Source organism: Ascidiella aspersa, chromosome 3, assembly GCF_963924565.1.
Source record: "Ascidiella aspersa chromosome 3, kaAscAspe10.2, whole genome shotgun sequence".
NCBI classification, from domain to species: domain Eukaryota; kingdom Metazoa; phylum Chordata; class Ascidiacea; order Phlebobranchia; family Ascidiidae; genus Ascidiella; species Ascidiella aspersa.
The window spans coordinates 27,673,225-27,694,313 of record NC_139449.1 but is presented as its reverse complement, the minus strand read 5'-3'; the positions used below and the strand labels follow the sequence as shown (position 1 = coordinate 27,694,313).

At 37.8% G+C, this 21,089-nt stretch overlaps 3 protein-coding genes and 1 non-coding gene across 5 annotated transcripts; 2 read left to right on the top strand and 2 right to left on the bottom strand.

Annotated features, from left to right (window-relative positions):
- Positions 1-745: 745 nt before the first annotated feature.
- Positions 746-5,661, top strand: LOC146161297 (pyridoxal phosphate homeostasis protein-like). Of its 2 annotated transcripts, none has more exons than XM_083384582.1 (5): positions 746-1,284; positions 1,704-1,847; positions 2,796-3,000; positions 3,706-3,947; positions 4,420-5,661. In XM_083384582.1, the coding sequence occupies exons 1-5, from the start codon at positions 1,186-1,188 to the stop codon at positions 4,477-4,479; spliced, it is 750 nt and encodes a 249-aa protein (XP_083240708.1). In that variant the 5' UTR covers positions 746-1,185; the 3' UTR covers positions 4,480-5,661. The 2 variants fall into 2 exon arrangements, with proteins under 2 accessions (XP_083240708.1, XP_083240707.1); XM_083384581.1 differs by having other exon boundaries at positions 746-1,287.
- Trnaq-uug (transfer RNA glutamine (anticodon UUG)) lies at positions 3,215-3,289 on the top strand. Its single transcript has one exon. It is a non-coding gene; the product is annotated as a tRNA-Gln (tRNA).
- Positions 5,662-7,597: 1,936 nt separating the features above from the next.
- Positions 7,598-12,602, bottom strand: LOC146161296 (dipeptidase 1-like). The gene is made up of 10 exons (XM_083385125.1): positions 12,572-12,602; positions 12,109-12,238; positions 11,244-11,385; positions 10,648-10,780; positions 9,990-10,140; positions 9,738-9,792; positions 9,266-9,442; positions 8,567-8,651; positions 8,385-8,460; positions 7,598-7,820 (listed from the first exon to the last, which is right to left on the bottom strand). The coding sequence occupies exons 1-10, from the start codon at positions 12,600-12,602 to the stop codon at positions 7,598-7,600; spliced, it is 1,203 nt and encodes a 400-aa protein (XP_083241251.1).
- Positions 12,603-12,908: 306 nt separating this feature from the next.
- Positions 12,909-15,179, bottom strand: LOC146161295 (nucleolar complex protein 4 homolog B-like). The gene has a single exon (XM_083384445.1). It carries the CDS (start codon positions 14,713-14,715, stop codon positions 13,249-13,251), a length of 1,467 nt encoding a protein of 488 aa, XP_083240571.1. The 5' UTR covers positions 14,716-15,179; the 3' UTR covers positions 12,909-13,248.
- Positions 15,180-21,089: the final 5,910 nt, after the last annotated feature.

Genomic DNA, 21,089 nt, shown 5'->3' with positions numbered 1-21,089 from the left:
ACCCAATTTATACACAATACGAAACATTATTTTTTTTATTTGTTGTATTACACATTTATTTGCACTTACACAGAAATTGAAGGCTACACTACACCATAACACCATAGTATGTGACGGTGATCAACAATCAATAGCTTTATGTTTATGGCATTATGCATTTTTAACCACGCAAAATTGGAGCACCTGGCGAATGCACGTATAGCGCTTATTGCAAAAGCCTGCAGTAAAATAAAATCAAATAACTTTTAATCAAGTTTTCTGGTTATAAAGATAAAAACATTGTGTATCTAAAAACGTTGTTTATGGTTCATAGAGTAATTAGTATTCTATGATTTTATGGACAACCTGGGCGAACTTGGCGCGCCCGAATTGGTTTTGGGCAATATCTCCCAAAGTTGTGATTGTGACTATATAAAGTTGAAATTTTGGCGCTGGTCTAGAATCCTACCACAATGCAAATTACTTGGGTTAGGGTGCGGGGTTAGCGTTTGGGTTAGGGTGGGTCAAGTATTATTATTAAATAATGAATATATTAATACTTGACCCACCCTTACCCAAACACTAACCGACACCCTAACTCAAATATTGTGTGTTGTTTTAATAATGTGGTAGGATTCTAGACCAGCGCCGAAATTTTTACACAGTCTTTGTATTGCCTACGCCTTCCCAGCAATCACACTTTTGGCGAAAAATATTTTTAAAAAAAATGTGCGCAAAAATGCAATTAAAAGTGACGATACAAAGTTGAAATTATTACACAGTCCTTGCATTGCCTACACCTTTCCAGCAATCACACTTTTGGCAAAAAATATTGTGTCCTAGAAGCTAGAACGACAGAAATATACAATTTACCAAACAAACGTATAGCAGTGTTTAATTTTAGATGCCTAAATAAATAATGTTGCACAAATCGAGCAATTTGGATTTAAAATAGCCGTTTGCGCTTGTCTAGAATCGTACAACGATTTGTTTACAGTAACAAAAAAACATCTTGTCTTAATTGAAATTGCAAGGTACAGAATAAATGGTTCACCCGACATTTGTATATGTTTCACTCAAACAACAATTTAGTATATTTTTTAATATTTATTGGTAAAAAGCCACGGTATGTTAATAACCACCGAAGTGTTCTAGATAAAATATTTCTATCGGAAATATTTTTTCTGCCATTTATTGTTATGTGAAATGCCAAGATACAAAATAATGGCTGAAGCTGTTACTGACATTGTAGCCAATTTGACTGCTGTAAGGAATGGAATAAAGGAAGCAGCTGAAATCAGACCTGCTGTAAGTATATGTACAGTAAGTTTGCTACAATAATTCCATGGTTTCCTGCAAATTTATTTAATATATGAAAGTAATTTGGTCAAGTGTTATAAAAGCTATGAGATGCCAGTATGCTGTTACAACTCACTTTAATGCTATAAACATAAATTTGCTCTTATATAAGGTATGGTGCATGAAGTCACATATTAGTTGGATTTTTTTTAAACATTTGGCCTAGAAAAGGTGGAAAAGCGTGTGTGAATGCTCTAAAAACAAATATAGAGAAGTGGCTCAAACACAAAAAAACATAATTTATTGCCCATTGACAAAAAAAATTATCTTCCCAAAGCTATAGAGGTTTTTTACACATAATTATATTTATGGCAAGTTTTTATATTTAGTTGTGATGCATTACTCATAAATTATTATCAATACAGAGTGCCCACATTCCCGATCCCATTCTAGTGGCTGTGAGCAAAACCAAACCTCTTGTTTCGGTTAAGAAGGCATATGACGCAGGCCAGAGACACTTTGGGGAAAACTATCTGAAGGAGCTAATCTTAAAATCATCCAATCCTGATGTGAGTGCTACATTATTCTGTTTGGTTGTTATATATAATATATGTTATGTATTGTTTGTTTTTGGATGTATGCTTGTTGCAAAACTGTTGATTGTCTATTTCAGTTGTTTTAAACCTTTTGACACTGCTTTACCTGTAAATATTAAAAAAACATTTTCTGTACGAGCCACCAGAATTTCTGAAGACATTTCTCTATTAAGAGTTACAAACAACACAAAAATATAAATTATTGTACAGAGTTCCGAGGTAGTCTGGTTAGGTTGGGGTGAGGGATATTCAATCGCAAATTTTAGGCCCAAACCCTGTGCTTTAGATACCTGTGAGCTAAAGTATGTGTGATTTGAATTTGGTTGCAAAGTGACATAAAATTAAATTTGGAGGCAGAGTGCAATTAAATACACATAGTGCTTTTGTGGTTAAAAGTCTCTTCCAAAACGGACTTAACTTACTTGAAGGCAAAAAATTGTCATTTTTTTGTCAACTGTCCAAATAAAGCTAACATTTTGACAACCACCGATAAATTATCATCAGCCAGCACCAGTCTGTGGACTAGCAATTTAGAACTGCTGGTCTATTTCGTTTAAAGAGTTTTTTTCCAGAACTGCCATTTGTTGCAACTGTTTTCAAATAAAGTTTTTTTCATTGTGATTTTTAGGATTTTTATTCTTTTTAAAATGATGAACAAATTTTGTATCCTTTCTTATCTTTATAGATATTCTTTACAGTTTGTAAATATAACTAAAATTAAACTATTACGTAGTCTTCGCTAAAACACAGCAGTGTTTGCATGCATCCACTTTCGTATAGTTTATAACATGATTTTTACTGCAGCCTGAATAGTTTTTCTTATAGGTTAAAATTGCCTTCATTTACACATCAGTCAACTATTTTGGCAAAATAAAATATTGAACAGATGTGGATTTAAACAGTAATGTAACACACATACAGATAGAACAGCTATGTCCGGAAATCAAATGGCATTACATCGGTTCTTTCACCAAAAAGCAAGCCAGTGTTTTGATGCGAGTTAAAAACCTCCACATGCTTCAAACTTTAAACGGATGTCAAGAAGCAGACGCAGTGAATAGCCGATGGTCAAAGACGGCTGAACCTTTACGTGTAATGATCCAAGTTAACACAAGTGGAGAATCAAGTAATTTTTTCTTTTCTAAAAATCTATATCATATATCGACAAGGCATAAGAGGACTAGTGCAACTTCCGAGGGGCTAGATCACAGATGTTATTAAACACATATGTTTGTGTGTGTCTTTCATTGATTGATACAGACTGATGGTGTGAAGTTGCTTGTACTAACAAAATGTGCAAGGATTGGCGCATGGTTGTTTCTCGACTCGCTCCTCTCTGAGCCTGCATAGCTCAGTTGGTAGAGCGAAGGTCCCGGCTTGACCGGAGGTCGTGAGTTCGAACCTCACTGCAGGCCAGTTGTTTTTCTGGCTTGCTCTGCTTGCATCATAGATCGACAGATTCGGCGAGTCTGCGATGGCTTTTCGGTGTCCTATTGATACGGAAGCCGTAATCGTTGGTCATAAAGCAACTTCCGAGGGGCTAGATCACAGATGTTATTAAACACATATGTTTGTGTGTGTCTTTCATAGGACTAGTGCTTGTGTTACAGTATGGTTAAAAATTCCGGAAAAATATTCTGTTTCTTTTTATCTTTGAGGGGTTATATGCTAATGAAATAATTGACCAAAACACTTTCTAATTTTTTTTGATAGAAAGTCAGCCAATAAAATTGTATTCTCTTACCAATATTTTGAACTTGTACAAAAAAAATTAGTTTTATAATCTAAACCAAGATAATCAATTGCTTTTTTGTTTTTTTTATTCTCGCAGACAAAAGTGGTGTGACCCCCGACAAATGCAAATCTGTCGCAGAGCACATCATAAACAATTGTCCTAGACTGAAGCTCTCTGGAATTATGACAATTGGAGCCATTGGCTATGACTACAGCAAGGGCCCCAACCCTGATTTTGAAAGTCTTCGACAGTGTCGCGACGAAATTTGTGCCAGTCTGAACCTACCCAAGGAACAGTTGGACCTAAGCATGGGAATGTCGAATGACTATAAGGAAGCGGTAAGGAAGATACAACGTAAATACTATAATTTCATTCGAGTCATTTTGTCCTGCAAATTTATTGTTTAATGGAATGGCCAATTTTTTTTAATGAAATGTCGGCGAGGTATATCGACCAGCGCTACAACGCAAAAGTAAATATTTCTAGCTTTAGAAAAAAATCGACGTGACAGTTGATGGCCACTGACACTAAAGCACAATATTTCTTGATTCTCTTCAAGAAACACCGAATCACATGTTTGCTTGTGAATGGGTATAGAAGAGCTGTGGTCAGAACAGTTTTACCAAACGCAGGGGCCAAAAATTACACAAACCTATATTTTGTAGTACGACGTTTTATTAATGGGATAGACCCTTCATTATGTTACTTGCTATTAACACTGTCAAAAATCGACCATTTTCAGAACACACCTTTGATTAATTTATAATTACAGCTGATATTTTAACTGCATTTGTTTCGATTATATTGCAGATCGCGGCAGGCAGCACGTACGTCCGGGTCGGATCGAACATTTTTGGGGCCAGGGAATAACCCAAGCTTAGGCCGGAGAGTGCCAGCGATTTATTTTCTAATTCGTTTTAGGCAAGGTGTTCCCTAATTTTCGTCGTACAGTGTGGTAAGAGTGAAACAAGTCCTCAATCTTCCATACTTCGTTCTTTTCGCGTATAGTTTTTATGTAGAGCTCTAGCCCGAATTATGCGCTAACGCAAGACGCTCTATCTTCTGAAACTTTTGTGCAGATTTTTTTTTACTTTTTTCATATTGGTTGCCACAAACCAACCTTAAAGCTGCAAGTGACATCTTTAATCGCGCTCAAAATTGACCTGTTGAAATCAATATTTCATCGCACAAGCGCAACCAATTTAATAGCGAAACTGGCAGAACGCAGTTCTGTGGATTATCCCAGTCTAGTCTAATAAAAATATGGCAGTTATGTTGACAATTTTTATTTTTTTTTTTTTTTTTTAGTTCCTGTTGACTATATATTTATTTTTATTTATTTATAAGCCGTCTTTTTATGAACAATTTGCGGTTTACTTTTTTTCCTATGTGATTTTTTTGTTCTATTTGAATTGGCCTGATTGTGTTGGCAGGAAGTATTGCGGATAATTTTTTTGCGTTGTCTGCAGTCAGAAGTGTCGCCCATTCGTAAATATAGTTTATTTAATCTGCCAGTTTTGGGAATTACGAATTGCGAACCAGCCTTGTTTTTGTGCTGAGCGCGTATGAAATCACTTGTTTCTGGTTGTACTTAACGACTGCGGCGCGTGTGATGATGCTACAATTGAAAAAGCTGATTCGAGTAGGCTACGATCAGTTGATGCACCCTGTGATCGGTACATGCTGCAAATATAAAGAATATTTATCCCTTTATGTTTACATGGGAAAACTTGAAAACGGAAAGAAGACAGACTTTTAAGAAATAATTAAAAAAAAAACTTTGTTTTTCTACATGCCTGGGGTTCGTACAGGCGGACGTTATGGCTCGCGTTTTAGGTTTTTTTTAATTAAAGTTATCTGCTCGGAAGTTGTTTTGTTAGAGTGTATGATTTAAAAAAATAAAGAGTTGAGTGACAACCACAAGAGGGTAATTTAACAGCAGTACGTATTTTTTAATATTTAATTTAAAGCAATAAATACTCATTTCCAGAATTCCCGATTTATTCCCAGCTTATTTTATTGGTCAACATCAAAGGCACGGATTAGGATATTTCGAGGCCCCTCGTTCCGAAAGTGTACTTTTCTTTTAAAGCCCTAATTATTCGAATACATAAAGTCGTCTCATAAATTTCATAGGCATATTGTGTATAGTAAGTACATTTTCAGAACTAAAAGGCTACTTTACGATTTGAAATGCAAACTAACAAACACTTATTTAATGTTCACCAAGCAAAAATTAACCTTCAAACCGCGTTGTGGCGAATCGAGTGGAACGTCCTTTTATGTATGGAAAGTCATTTTTTCGTGACCTCTGTCGGCACAATCACGCATAATGCTCCAGTTAGTAATCAGATATTATTTTGAAATGCAATCCACACTGTTTCTTTCTTCCATTGTCTTTGCTTGAGAAAAAAAGTTCGCCGTGCTCTTTACTAACGTCACGAAGGGTTTTTTTTAAACCAATCTTTTGTTTCACAAGGTTTTCGTAGTTTAATGCTTTGTGTTTCCCCAAAATCCTTGTTTTCATTGTTAAGCAGGACAATTGCAAACTTCGTTAGGAGTTATCGTTAAACAAACGCCAATCATTAGGTTGCTCCCGGGGGACACACTCTTGTAAGGAGGTGTTTATGTTTTTTAATCTTCGTTCACCTTTAAAAAGTGTGAATACACGAGACCAAGGTCTGTTTAGAAATAGTTTACTCAAGGAAAATTGGAAAATCACACAACAAGTCGCATGTGGTGCATTTAATACTAACGAGCAACCAAGGCCTAGTTTTAACATGATATCGGATAGTCGAAAAACCAAAAAATTCAAGCAAATCAAATCACCCTATAAATTCCTAAAACAAAGACTATATTTAAAGATATTTGTGGTTTTCATTTACCTACAGCAATCACCCTCTCCCAAACCCGGAATGGGCTCTACTCCAATTATGTACAACCTGGTGATATGGTGTAGGCTAACTAACTTCTTACGATTGTGCCTGGTTAAGCGATACGTGGCGCAACTCTGAAAGGCATTGTGTTATTCGTGTTCGCCGAAATGTCTACCCCAACCGTCACAAAAATGCTTTAAAAAATTTGGCCGGATTTTGAGGACGATTTTCCCGCCAAAATTTTAAATTTTTTTAGATGTCTCAAAAATTGTATCGACCATATCTTCGGAGGGGAGAATCCCTAGACACCCAAAAATATTTAAAAAAAAAAATAGAACTTTTAAAATGTAAGTTTACCAAGGAAGTTTTTTTTTACTTTTCCTCCGTTTATCGAATTCATCTGTTACACGGAGTTTAAATGCCTTGTTGTCCTAACAACTATAACGCACAACGCACATCCTTTTTTTCGTAGATTAGTGTTTCGTAACATTTTTTGCGCTCGAGCTTTCATGAAATTTCCTCGTACCACCCCCGTCTACAATGCTCGACGAAAATAAGTAAAATTGTCATATTAGGAATTAATCGTGTATTTATAACTTACGTGTTTAATGCGTGCAATAAAAACAGTCTTGTAAGTTCAACAATATTTACAACACTCAAACAATCAGTCAATTTACCAATGTTTTTTTTGTTGTTGCTTTTCGTAAATTACGCTTTCTTTACAAATATGCCTAATTAGCGCATAATTTCACACTGCATGTCGTACCGCCTGCTTGGTTCTGCGTACCACCCAGAGGTACACGTGCCCCAGGTTAAGAACCCTTGCCGTAGATATTGCATCATTATTAAGGAAGGTTTTCTCATTGGTGCGGAAAAATAGATAAATTGAACTTTGGATTTTTGTAAATCAAAAAGGCAGATAGTAACACCGTTAAAACGGTCAACTTTTTGCACACCATACGGGTCAAAGTGAGATTTTTTGTTACCTTACGTAAAGATGCTACAGAATCGAAACGAAAAAGAATTAAAGCAATTCAAAGCATGAGGCGAAGGGTAAACATACGGTCATTGGGTGCACTCTAGTGTTACACTCCTCTAGCCTCCAAATCCAATCAATTCGGTGACCTACACTCTTGATCCACCTCCTCTCCTGGGATCCAGCTCTCGTCGGGACTTTCCTCCTTGAGCTGAGCGGCGACGTCCTCCACCTTCCTCATCACTCGTATGATATTCCTTCCAGCCGCATCTTTTACCTCATCGTCGCTCCAGCCGCGCCGAATCAGCTCCGCGAAGAGGTTGGGATACTGCGATGTGTCCGCAATGCCGTTCGGCATTCTGGGTGGAAAACATGCATGCGGTGTTTAACGCATAGAGCATAGCGTTTCTCAAACTTTTAAAAACAGTTGAAAAAGTTTCCGGCACAATATTAATGTCAAACCTTAAAAGACGCCTTTAATAGACGGCACAACAATATGTAAAGGCCTATACCATAATATAATCATTTTCATAAAGGGTAGAGTGCATTCAAGTCTCGCATGTGTACGCCTATAAGTCCTAATAAATAGTGTGTTTCCCAATATAACCAAAAGTTTCGCGGCACACTTAAGGATGTTCTGAGGTAGTATAGTGGGCCGCGACAAACAGAGAATTGCTACCCCAGATGACAATTAAAGCGCCGTGTTTGCATATTAAATCTTTAGACGTAGGACCAGTCGAACCCAAGTGGGCTACATTTCTATCTTCTCTTTATTAATACGGCGAATCAATTAATACAAATTACAATCGACCTTCAAGCATACCTATAATAAAGATACGAATCTCGTTTTTCATTAAAAGTAGGCTATGCGATTTGTGATAGTAAATTCCGCATGCCAGTTTACTGTTTTACCATTTACTTACAACGGAGCAGCGTCGAAGTCGGAACCGACGCCAACGTGTTTTGAACCGATCAGATTTCGAACGTGATCAAAGTGATCTAAACCATATTAAGTCATAAATTATCAGGTAGAGAGAAATAAAGTAGTGCCTTTACGGCCGCTAACGCACACCGCAAAACAACTTAAAAATGTATTTTATTTTACCTGCTACGTCGCTAACGGTTGCGTTTATTTTGCATGTGATGTATTTGGTGTAAAGATTGATCATTATCACACCGTCGTTTTCACCCTGAAAAGAAAATAACATATAAAAATAAATGTTTTTTCATTGGATCATAGATCGTATTTATTTTTGAGTTTAGTATTAACAGATAAGTTGCCAATTTATGGGTCGCGACCTAAACATGAGTCGCAAATGGTAAAACAGTGGGTCGCCAAGGAAGGATTTAATCGGCCTAAAAATTCCTTCCATTCAAGTTCATTTTATTTCAACATTGGCTAAATTATAGCGTCATGCTAATTCATTAGACTTTACTTTATTAAACTAAATTATTGCACCGCAAGCAGGTTCGGCGCCTTACAGTTATCCTATTTAATAAATCATGTATCAGTTCACCAATAAAGTTTAGCTGATGATTGGACTAAAATGGAGCTAAATCGCTTCACTAAATTTCATTGTTTTGGCTGGAGAGATATTTACAAAGGTATGGAAACTATACTGTTAACCGGATAAACATGACATTATGCCTTGTTTATCGACTGTGATGTTTCGTGATACCGTTGCATCAATATACAGAAAACAGATTTGCTACGTTCTGATCGAAGGCCGCCATGTTTATTTGAAAATGTTTCTTATTTTCAAACATATAAGCTAGTTATGTGACACTCGTTATGTTTTCTTACTAAGGTCTTTAGAACATCGTCGGGTACGTTTCGGTTGTGGTTACAAAGTTCCTTGACCGAGCTGTGACTGAAAATCACCGGCGCTCTGCTGACACCTAGCGCCTGTTTCATGACGTCAATGGACACGTGAGACACGTCGACCATCATTCCGAGTCGATTCATTTCCAGGATAACTTTCTAAAATCGCACTTGAGTTTTTTACGAAAAATCATACTTCAGCGGCAATATGGTATTGCTGAGCAGATAGCTTGAATGCTAAGTTTCGGGAGAGCTGATTTGTGATTAGTGGTATCAATTTCGTCATAGGCCTTTATAGTCTCACATTTTCTCCTAAATACCATTATATTATTCTGCGTGTTGTCATTTTAAGAAATACAGCAGTTATGCCAAAGATTTTATCGTTTTAAACAAAAATGAGAGGAGTTGGTACAATAGCTAAATAATTAAGCTATGTTGAGCTGTTTAACTTTACCCTTCCAAATTCCGTCAAACCTCCGTGCGGTGATCTTCCAGCCGAGCTGTCCGCCCTGCGATTGAAACCAAAGAAAACGTTTGCTTTAAAGAAACCTTACGTAGGCTACTAACTCCAGTACAAAAAATGTTCAACTACAACAAAATCGCGATTTGGCATACTGTGCTGTTCTGAGCACACAAATAAATCTGGGACTCGTTAAAAAAAATTCGTCGTCAAAAACTTGTTTTTTTTTCGAATGTTTTTTTTTACCACGGCGTGTCGCAGGCGTGCGTGAGAATCATGTATCTTGCCCCGAGCCGATAAAACATCCTTAAGGCAGGCAACGAGCTGTCGATTATGTGTCCCCCTTCCAGTCCAATTAGTGACGCGATTTTTCCTTGTGCGAACGCCGATTCGATGTCTGTAATAAAGGTGATATTTATCAGCGATTTTTGTCATTTTCAAGAAAAAAATATTTTCAAAATTATAGAAGACTTGCTAGTAAATATATCTCTGGCACGGATTTCCGAATAAAAAGTATAGAGAAATAAAAAACATGCATGTACTGTACAACATAAGCAAAAATTGTTCACGGAGTTACAACGAATAAGGCGGTGTATTTTCTCTGTAAAATTTTACCATCAATAATATAAAAAACTACCCTATGTCACAAAGCAAGTCCACCGCCATGGATTTTGCAATGGAAACATGCGGATGCAATAACCAGGACGTAAACGAGGCAATTTATGAATTCGCGTTTTCAGCTATTTCTAGAACAATTCCAAAGTTACTTTGCGAAGGCATATATTGTAGGGTGTGGACTGTGGGTGTACGCCTTATCGCACGGCCTGACCACAGATCTTAAAATTTGCGCAAACAAGGCGCGTCTATTGTTGACGGCTATGGGTTAGGTTCATTCGTCTTGTACCATCGGCTGTGTACGCTGATTGGAACTCGTTCGGGTATTGGTCGATCATTCTGTACATGACGTCAAGCTGCTCCAGTGCTCTCCTGGTGGCGTCCTTGCCTTGGGCGTTGCATGGAGCGTAACAGGACCAAAACTGTCAATTACAATCACTCGCTCGGTTTTCTACAAGTAATTAGAAATAAAACGAAATAGCAACAATTCAAAGAGAGCTAAGTTTGCAGCAGTTTCGGAAAAAAATTGACTTAATTTATATTCTACCAATTAAAGATAAAACGCGCTTAAAAATATATATCGGAGTTAAATTTATACACTCTACAAACGGAATTAGTAATGGAAACCAGAGTTTGATTAATTGTAATTTGTAATTGTAATTGATGGAATGGATTACAGTTTTATTGTAATTGTAATGTATTTGAGGCATTTTCATTCTGTATAATTCTAATTTGCTAAAATTTTGGGTCAATATATTGATATTGAGAAAACAAGAGTTTTAATGCCGAAAATTGTAATTGTGTAATTGAACTCAATTAATGTAATCGATCTAATTCTGATGGTACCGAGATAGGCCTACAAACTTGAAACTCCTAATATTACACCTGACCACCCATGAGTCCGGCCCTCATCCTTGGAATGTCGGTGTGTGAGAGCACGAATTGCTCCCTCATGTCGTCGTACAGGTTGATCGAGGAAAGGTTGTTCTGCACTTGGATGCGAATGTTTGATGTCAAGTCGTTGTGACTGTACATCGATAAAAGAGGAAACCACGTTTTGCTTGATTCATTTACAGTAAAAATTAATAATTGTTTTGCCCATCAAAAGATTTAATCCAGGCCCAGAATAGCCTATTGATATTTTTAATTAGGTGTTTGCATCCTCGGCAACAGTCAGGTTGTCGACTTTTAGCGCCGTATATTTTCTAACAACCAAATCCAGAACATTTATATTTTGGAAAAATAAAATTTGCCATCGCCCAATTAAAAAAGTGTGCCGCAAAACTTTTTGTAACTTTGGAAAATAAGTTATTTATATTACCAATAGGCATACACGCAAGTATTTTAGACTTAAATACGCAATAATCATTACAAATTCCTCATATTGAGGCATATAGTGTGTCGTGTGTTAAGGGCGATTGTAAAATGACTCTATTGTGGTTCTGTTAAAAGTGTGCCGCGAAACATTTACGATATTTTTAGTGTGCTGCGAGCCAAAAAAGTTTGGGAACCACTGTCCTACACAGATCGGCTTTTTAAGAATAAAAACATTTTTATTGTGTTTATGTACGCATTTTCGTTAGTTTTTCCTTTGTTTTTGCCGTACCGTACATACTTTCGGTTTCACTTAACCCAAAAGGAAGTGGTCTGCTGAGTGCGTAGGCGGTCAAAACGTTTGAACGAAACTAAATACCAGGCTAATTTGATTAATAATATTCCTAATAGCAACAGTTTTCTTATTTTAACTGACCAGTCAACCAGTGGTGACTCCTTCAAGAGCACTTTAGCATGTTCAAGGTCAGTTTCTTCCGGCGTTGCCCCGGTAGTAAGTGGAACAGCTATTGCAGTGGCTATTGCTGCGATTATAGCGGCGATTCCGACTGCAATGAACAAGAATAACGAATTTTTAGGCCATACCGAGTGTTAACGTCCAACATACGAGTACACCTTTTTACTAACACACCTGAAGCTTTTGTTTATACACTAAATAATTAACCTTCTATATACTGTTTTTCCATAGTTGAACTACCTTAAAGCGCCTGATAATAGCCCATATGAATCTGACTTAATTACTCGAAGTGATTACAAGTTACTTACAAATAGATCATTCCTGCTAGCGTCCAAAATAATTTACTTACAGTTTTATAGATTTAGCAGGGTGTTTTATTTAGTTTTACATTTTTTAAGTTTATGTGGTTTTGTAACCTACTTACCGATAAGCAGAAGTGTCTTTGTGGTATTCATTGCCAAATATTAGATGCGATATTTTTGTTTGCTGCAAAGCTATCTGATCAGTTTCCTATAGACAGTGCTTTATTAAGGTAAAAACTCGAATTGTTTAACGACAAAAACTGAAAACACATTTAGCTAATATTTTCTCCATTTGTCTCTTCTGCCGCTTTGTTCTTATTTTTCAATTAAAGTGAAACTTTTTAAACGCTTTAGTTTTTTGCTCACTGGTGTTATGATTTCACACAAATCGAAGTCCTAGGGAAGGCTGCACCACCAATACCTAGTTAACCATCCACCAAACCTGGTAAACACTTCAAATAGTAGGCTTTGTTTAATCACGAGATCTTACTACAATTAGAAAGAAAACGTAACTCACACACGAAACAGCAGTGCATGTAATCATTAAACCTATTGCTTACACATTTCCGGAAACTCTTTTCGCTAAGCAAATTGAAAAAAAAAACTTTTCAGTTGAAGTCGACCATATATAAATTTGGTAACCAGTGTTTAAAAACTCCAAAGAATTTTTATTTTTTGGATGCTATTGTGTAAGGAAAACATGCGGCATTGTGCAAAAAACTTCGCAACTGCCGCATTGTGCGAAAAAACTTTCGGAACAAAAACTTGCAACGCTTTAACACCAGCACAACGCAGAAAGCTACGTGCACCAAAGTTCCGTGGTTACATCCTCAAAGCCTCCAAACAAGCGATCGGGGGTTACGTGGCTGGCCGGGCACTCTTTGAAATCAGTGGAGCACGACTGGTCGAAGAGCGTCGCGCAGTCCGAGTCGAGAAGCGCACCGATGTCGGTCTCCAGCGAGCCGACGCCTTTAAACGAGACGCTCTTCACCACGTCGGGACTGTAGTGCCGCTTTAGCGTCGCGATTTCCCACAGCGAGCTCTCGAGAGCGCGCGTCCTAGCCGGGTCCGGTTCGCTTTCGACGAACGGGTCCTCGGCGACTTGTTGGCATTCGGCGGGCGCGCGATGCACCAGTTGCCGCACGCTCGGGTGCCGCCGCGTCAGGTTCAGTACCAGTGCGACCATGAGGCGAGCGCAGTCCGGCGGCGCGATTAGACAGAGGCGCGACATCTTCTTGGCGAATGCGGCGACCAGGTAGGAAGGCACGTGCGTTGAGGCGAGGAACAGGTCAAGCAGGTAGAAGAAGCGCGCCTTGTAGCGTGCGTCGAAGATGCGCGGATGCAGCATGCTGTACACGTGCCGGTAGAACTCGGGGTACTCGAGATTGTGTTGGTGCATGAGCACGAAGAGGCCGTGTAGGGCCAACAGAGCCAGGCCGCCACCCTTCGCGTAGGAGCGCGTCAAGAAGTCGGCCAGCAGACGGGGCTTGGCGAAATGGGGTACAAGGCTTGTGTGGAAGATGATAAGCACATTTTTGTGGATGGAACCAGGGAGCGGCTGCTTTAGAAATTCAAGCCAGGCACTTGCAAACCGCTTTCTATGTTGAGCGACCGAAAACGGTGGTGACTTGGCATACTTTTGAAGGCTTACAACATCACTTTCCGAAAATATAAAACTAGAGTTCATCTCACTATCAGTAGTTGGCATATAATCGACAATGGATTTTAAAAAAGAGTAAACCTTTTCGACAGTATATTGTTCGCTGTTGACAACTTTCGGAATCACTTTTAAAATGTAGAAGCGGAAATCATCTAATGGAAGGAGCCTAGTTAGATGTTCGGATAACTCATTGCTGGACAAACAAGACTGAACAGTCTTTTCAAGCAGGTCTTCTGGGAATAAAAACTTATCCGAGTTCTTGTTCATGCAGAAACCTTTCAGTTGCAACAGTGTTAAAATGTTCTCCAGTAAAAGTATGGAGTTCTCAGTGTCAACTAAACAATTTAACATTGCATCAAAGCAATTGCTGTGTTGGTCCCACAGCCATTGACAGTACAATGCATCACTGTCTTTTGGATCTTGGGAATCAGAAAAACTGAGATTATCCTCTTTAAGATACTTGGTTAAAATGTTGACCGAAGCGATTACTGCATCATTTAGTTTAGGTTTATTTGGTTTAATTAAATTAATAATCTCAACCAAATTGTTAATGTGTTCTCGCGAGGACAGGGCTGCAGCCAGAAGAATCTTTAAACCTTTTTTCATTATATGGTTTATAAGCCCCACTTGAAATTACAATGTTGAAATTTTCTATATGTGAAATTGGTGATTTTTTAAGTTCTATATCTATATACAGAAATAAGTGCCTGAAAATATCCATGTTAAAAGTTATTAAAATATGATACGACAGAGAAATAATATATAGCCAATTTCTCCATACTAATACACCACAAATGGTACTGATTTTGTACCTTCATACCATACATGATTTACAAACAACCTAATTTCCCATACATTCAAAAAGTGGTGTGTATGTTTTGTTCTCTGGTCTGCCGAATCACAAGTATTTTGTTAATCCACCAGTCTGCATTTCATGACACTTCACGCCAATACCTTGGACGTGCAGTGCAAATTTTGAGTGTACAGGTGTGTAATTAAAGGCTTCATGCACACCGTGGGTTCAAGAATCTTGCACAACTAAACCTTTCATCTTGAATTTAGGTTTGCAAGGTACTAAATAAGTGCACAAAAATTAATTTAAGAAAAATCTTGAAAGTGTACCTGCGGGCTGCGAAAGAATGCCAACAGGGTAGTGCATCTATTAGAGATCTCATTATAACATACAAAATTTTCCAAATTTGGCAAGTTGGCTGAAAAAATACATCAACTTTTAAGTAAGGCGCTGTTATTTTGGCCTATTAGGTGCAAAGTGTAATGCAGTTCATAAAACACAAATAGTTTTTATAGTGATATAAATCATTTAAGCTTATCCAAGTCCATAAAGTGCACATTTGCTAGAACAATTACCATTTTAATATGCCAGTTCCTGTGAATAAAGCGCGAGCAGATTTGGTCGGCCATGTATTTTTACATTTGTTCGATTACTTTTTTACGTGAAAAAGTTATGCAAAAAACAAAACAATACCGCATACCACAACGCATATTGTTTGGGTGAGGGTGGGTCAAGTAATATTATGTTTATTATTAATAATAACTTGACCCACCCTCAACCAAACGCTAACCCGAACCCTAACTCAAACAATATGCGTTGTGGTATGAGTGGCTGTTGCTGTTCCCAAAAGTGGCTGTTGCTGTTCCCAGCCTAAATGTGTTCATTCATGCGTGCCGTGTCTTGTTCACGTGTTGTGGATAATAATTAAATATCCCGTGCCAAATTTAAGTAAAATACGTTTGTAAAGGATATTAACTACTTTTGGTCGTTGAAATACAAAAAAATGTTATATATCTATTAAAAAAAATCAATAGTCACACCAGTTTACTCTTTAACCGAAATTCAAATCGCATCACAGGCATAGCTTCCTCTAAAACAGGGGTTCTTAAACTGGGGTCCATGGACCCCCTGGGGGTCCGTGAACTAGTTTTAGGGGGTCCATGAGGGCCTAGTTAAAAAAATAGTGTATACTTAGAGTAATTATTTTTTAAAAGGAAACACTTTATTTAAAAATTGAACGGTTTTGGACTGAATGTATAGTTAGACTCCATTTAACTTTCACATTTTTCGGACCGAAATAACAGAGTCATGAAGTCTATTTGTTTTGTGACGTCAATTTATGACGTCATTTTGGAGCATTTCTTGTCTACCGGGGTCCATGCAAAGCAAAAAAAAAATTTAGGGGTCCGCGGTAAAAAAAGTTTAAGAACCCCTGCTCTAAAATTTTTATGCTAGCCTGAGCATATGAAATCATTTGTTTTAGTTCGTGAATATTAATGTTTTAAGCCAGTGTTTCCAAGCGTAAGGAATTACAAGGGGGCGTTGAAAGTCTTTTTTCTAATTTATGGGCCCCAAAACCATGAGGGGGAATTTATACACATTTATCGCATCGCGAACTACCGGTACAGTGTCCACTTGTACAAAAAAGAACTGCAGGCGACTCGCAAGCCGCCGCTGTTGCCTATAGGTCTGTATAATCGAAATTGCCAAAACTCACTTATATCGTTGCGTGACTACCACAAATTTACTTTATTTTACGCACGCGTAAAATCGTTTATTCCGGCTGACTTTTTTGTTTTATAGGCTACACCAAAGTGATGATTGTAAGACGTGTGTTCATATGTAAAAAAAAACGAGTAATAAAATGAACTGCTTATTGAGGCGGAATTATTTATTTATGTATCATAATAAATATATTTTGTGCGGAATGGGAACATATGATCACACTGGTCCGTAACTCCAGAGTGGCTATAAATGTTGGCCAAACCACTTAGGCAGTAGCCTACTTTATACGGTAGGCCTACAACAAAATGTTTTGTTTTTAATTAATGTATCCCAACAGGTCAACATTTTGTCAAATGATATTTTAGCCTAGGTTAAAATTTAAAATTTCCTATTTTTTAGATCATTAAAGAATCTACCTGGTGACATCAAAAATGTTTTGTGTTAGCATAACTTGATATTAATTAAGCTAAACGTTTTGTTCTTTGTGAGGTGAGGACACTATATAACCCCAGTGGGGGTAGGGGCGGTCCCCAGTTTGTCACAAGAACATATTTATTATTGGTAGCACGTCTATTACCAATTTTTTTTATAAAGGGCTGAACTTTCTTACAGTTAAAAACTTCATCAAAAATTAGTTTTGAATTACATCCGACAGCATTTCAAGCTTTCTTCATCTGCATTAAGGATGTGGACCTTAAAAGATTTTGCGATAATACGAATGTCTTTCTAGTGGTAGATGAATTGGCGAAAATGTATCTGTGCAATAGATAGGCTACACCCAGGGGCGCCCGCAGAAAATTTTCCAGGGGAGTCAATCAGGGGCGTAACCAGAAAATCAAAACGGGGGGTCCTGAATTTTCAACTTGGGGAATTACCCTATTTTTCGTCTGACGTTGTTGAATAATGACGTCATAAAACAGTGACAGTATGACGTCATAGAATGGTGATTGCAAGACCTGAGAAAAAAACTAATCAGAAACAGCCAAATACGTCCAAAAAAAGCGACCACGTGCGTCATCGACAATCCTGTCAGGCGCCGGCTGCGAAATCACGGTGTGCAATCGTTAACTTCAGGCAAAAAAACAAACCAAGACCTGTGATTAATTGAAGCAGAATCACACATAATCAGCACCGCAAAGTTCCATGAACGTAACGAGCGCTAAATTACAAAAAGCACGCCTTTTACCACGTGCAATACGAAGATCGTTTTTTCCGGATGTTATTATGCCACGATTAGCGCTACATCTGCTCCGAGCTGTGTGCCAAGTCAGCTAAATTACAAGCTGCGGTTAAGGGAAATAAGTTGTTTAAATTGCACACTTAGCACGTGGTCTTAGAGTATGCTTAAAGTCCAGCGTTTACGGTCGACCAAACAAAAGACGAAAAACGGCGTTTTGCGCTCGATTTTGGTTTCGCATTAGATTAAGACGCGTGACCCAATTACTTAAAAAGCACGTCGCTTCGAACAGTTTGTTACGATGACAACGAACCAAAAACGATAATATCATGCACTTACAAAAAAGGGGGTAAGAACTACCGCCCCCCTGGATACGCCACTGGGGGCAATGGATAATGTATAATATTTTTAAACTTCATAAGTAATACATTTAACACTTATAAATAATACTAATAATCGCATTTTGAATTTCCAGGGGGGCAACTTGCCCCCCCCCCTCCTGTGCGGGCGCCCATGACTAAACCTTGTAGTATTTTACTTAGTGCGCTTGCGCCTCAATTAAGCTTGTTTGGCGCTTTCTCAAAGTTAAAAATAAACCGAAGGTGACAAGTGTAACAGCTTGTGGATAGTTTATGGTCGAAAAAAAAACAGAAAGGAAATCAGGAATATACAAGAACCGGAAAAATGCAAATTCCTTTAATGAATCGATGTTGCTCTGGCTTTCAACCATATCCAATACGCAACAATCTTCTCAGGCATTACTTGCAGTGTACCACGCAGGATTTGTTTGGGGTAAAAACACCATTCGATATAGGCCTGCATGTTTGACCGTTGCGAAAATGCATAACTTTAGTCTATGACGCAACAGATGACGTGTCCCTTGAGGGTGGCGGCTGAATTCTCGTTGGTACCCCACGTCGGTGCGTTATAATGGTCGTTGTGAATCCAACCCGTCCGCCCGAGGGAATCCCCAATCTGTATCCAGTCGTTAAATCGGTCTCTGCAAAGCATTTGAGTATAACCGTATCTGCACTAAATTTTACTAAGCTGTATAAAACGTATCAATAGCTTATATGTGTTGGCGGCTTGTCGCGTGTTAGTCACGAGCGTTTTTGATTTCTTTTTCTAAAAACTAAAATCTAAGAGCGAGACACTTAGCAGTGAAGGATATGGCGCGGTTCTCAATATTACTTGACTCACTGCAATTTCCACGAAACTTAAAAGTTTAAATCAGGGATCGGTAAACTTTTTAGCTAAGTGAGCCAAGTCAAATATTTGTTGTTGTTTTTCCATGATAGCCATATAATAGTTTTTTAACATATAGTTATGTGTTGACAAAAAATAATAAATTGAGCAGGGCCGTTTATTTTGTTCTCATTTATAGAACAGAACATAATAGGCTATGTACCAAAAAATGAATTAGCTAAGTTTGCACAACTTTGATGACGGAGTTCCATTGAAAGGATAGGGCCTTTTGGATACAAAGAGAATGTAGAAAAGCGCTGAAAATTTGGTAACATGTAATAGAAAGGAAAATAAAGTTAGAAAAGCGGTCGTGGCCGCTTTTAGTTTTATTCAGATCATGCTCAGAAATTATAGCTTATAGATTTATCTATAAGCAAGTTTCGTTTATCGAAGAGCCATATGGCGTCACAAAAAGAGCCATAGGTTCCCGACCCCTGGATTATCAACATTCGTGAAGCGGTAATGCCCTGTGAACTTACTCTATTGGGTTCCACTCGTCACCCGATTGTATAGGAACTACTCCGGTTGTGTTTTGATAAGGAAAGACCTCAAAGGAGTAGCAGAGCCGACGGTATAATGACTCGCAGTGCGTCTTCGCAAACTCATAGGTTACGATGCCTGATGAATGGGTCGTCCACATGATCGGCTTGTCTATTGGGCGTTAACAACATATGGACAACATGAAACAATAACCCGAACATAGGCCACTACTAGGCCTATTTTTCTTTGATGATGTTAAATATGCCACAATGACGAAACATACTTTTTGACTCGATTATTTTTTTTTAATTTAACACAACTTTTATTTTTCTTGCCAGAGTTAAGTGGAATAACGGTCAGTTCGGAGCAAAGTTATATCTAACGTTTGGACAAACTTTCATTTTGTAGAAGGCGTTATTATAAAATAGGTTACCCTATTTTGTTATAAATAGCCTAAAAGCTAAATAATCAACCTTAACTCGACTCAAGGATTGACAATACTTACCTAAACGACATTGAAGCTGCAGCGGATTTTGGCAGTTGTCGTATTCTCTCCATCCGTTGTGTTCGCAACGCATCAGTGATTTCTGTCCATTATCGCAACTTAGCGGCATCAGGAAAGTCTGAAACAAATGATAAAATTTGCTTTACACTTGCAGTGAGAACACAAGGATATAGGTACTGAAAAGAAGTTCTTCCGGTACAGAACTTCTTTTCAGTAAATGCTATGTCTATAGTAGCATTGCATGTTTGCAATGAAAGTATGTACAACAAACGCGCTTTTAACAATATACGCTTCCTGTGTTAACTGCATGTTACATTTGTACACTAATTAACTTACATTTTCCTGAGGCCCGCTTGATTGTGCTGAAAACAGCTTGTTGTCGATGTAGCCTCCCAGTTGAGCACACACAGTTTTCATGACAGATATCAGGTTGTCATCAGTGATCATATCCTAACATAAGGATTATAGTGGTGATTTAAGAAAACAATCTAGCAATAAATATTTAAATATTCTAAAAAGGAAACGTAAAACACTTTCAAAATAATAAGTTTGTGTTGTTTCGGCGTTAATAGTGTGTATCTAAGATATATACAGGAATGTTAATTGTGTTTTAGATAAGTAATTGGTTAAGTAACTATAGCAAAAGTCTGTGTGAGAAATGAATTAATCAAACCTTGTACCTCGCAAACGTTTCTCCAAGCCGGTTCATAGAGTTCACTATCGTCGTAAATTAGAAGCTTTCCGAACAAACCGCTGGTCAGTCTTACCGTCGCTAAATTCCACAAATAAAATACAATAATTTAAATGCGAGCGTGTCTTGGGAAATGTTGTTCCATAAAATTAAAAACGTGAAGTATTCGAAGTTTCAAGTTTAATTAATTGACTGTTTCTAGACGTTTAAAAAAGCTTTCGCTGCGATTCAAACTTTTCACTGGAAGAATGTGGGGCGGATCCAAGATTTTTGCTTTAGGGGGCATAGTTTTTTTTCACATATGACGTCACAAGTAAAAAGGGGTCTCCCTAGTGTGCCAGTACAAAAACATAGCAACGAGGCG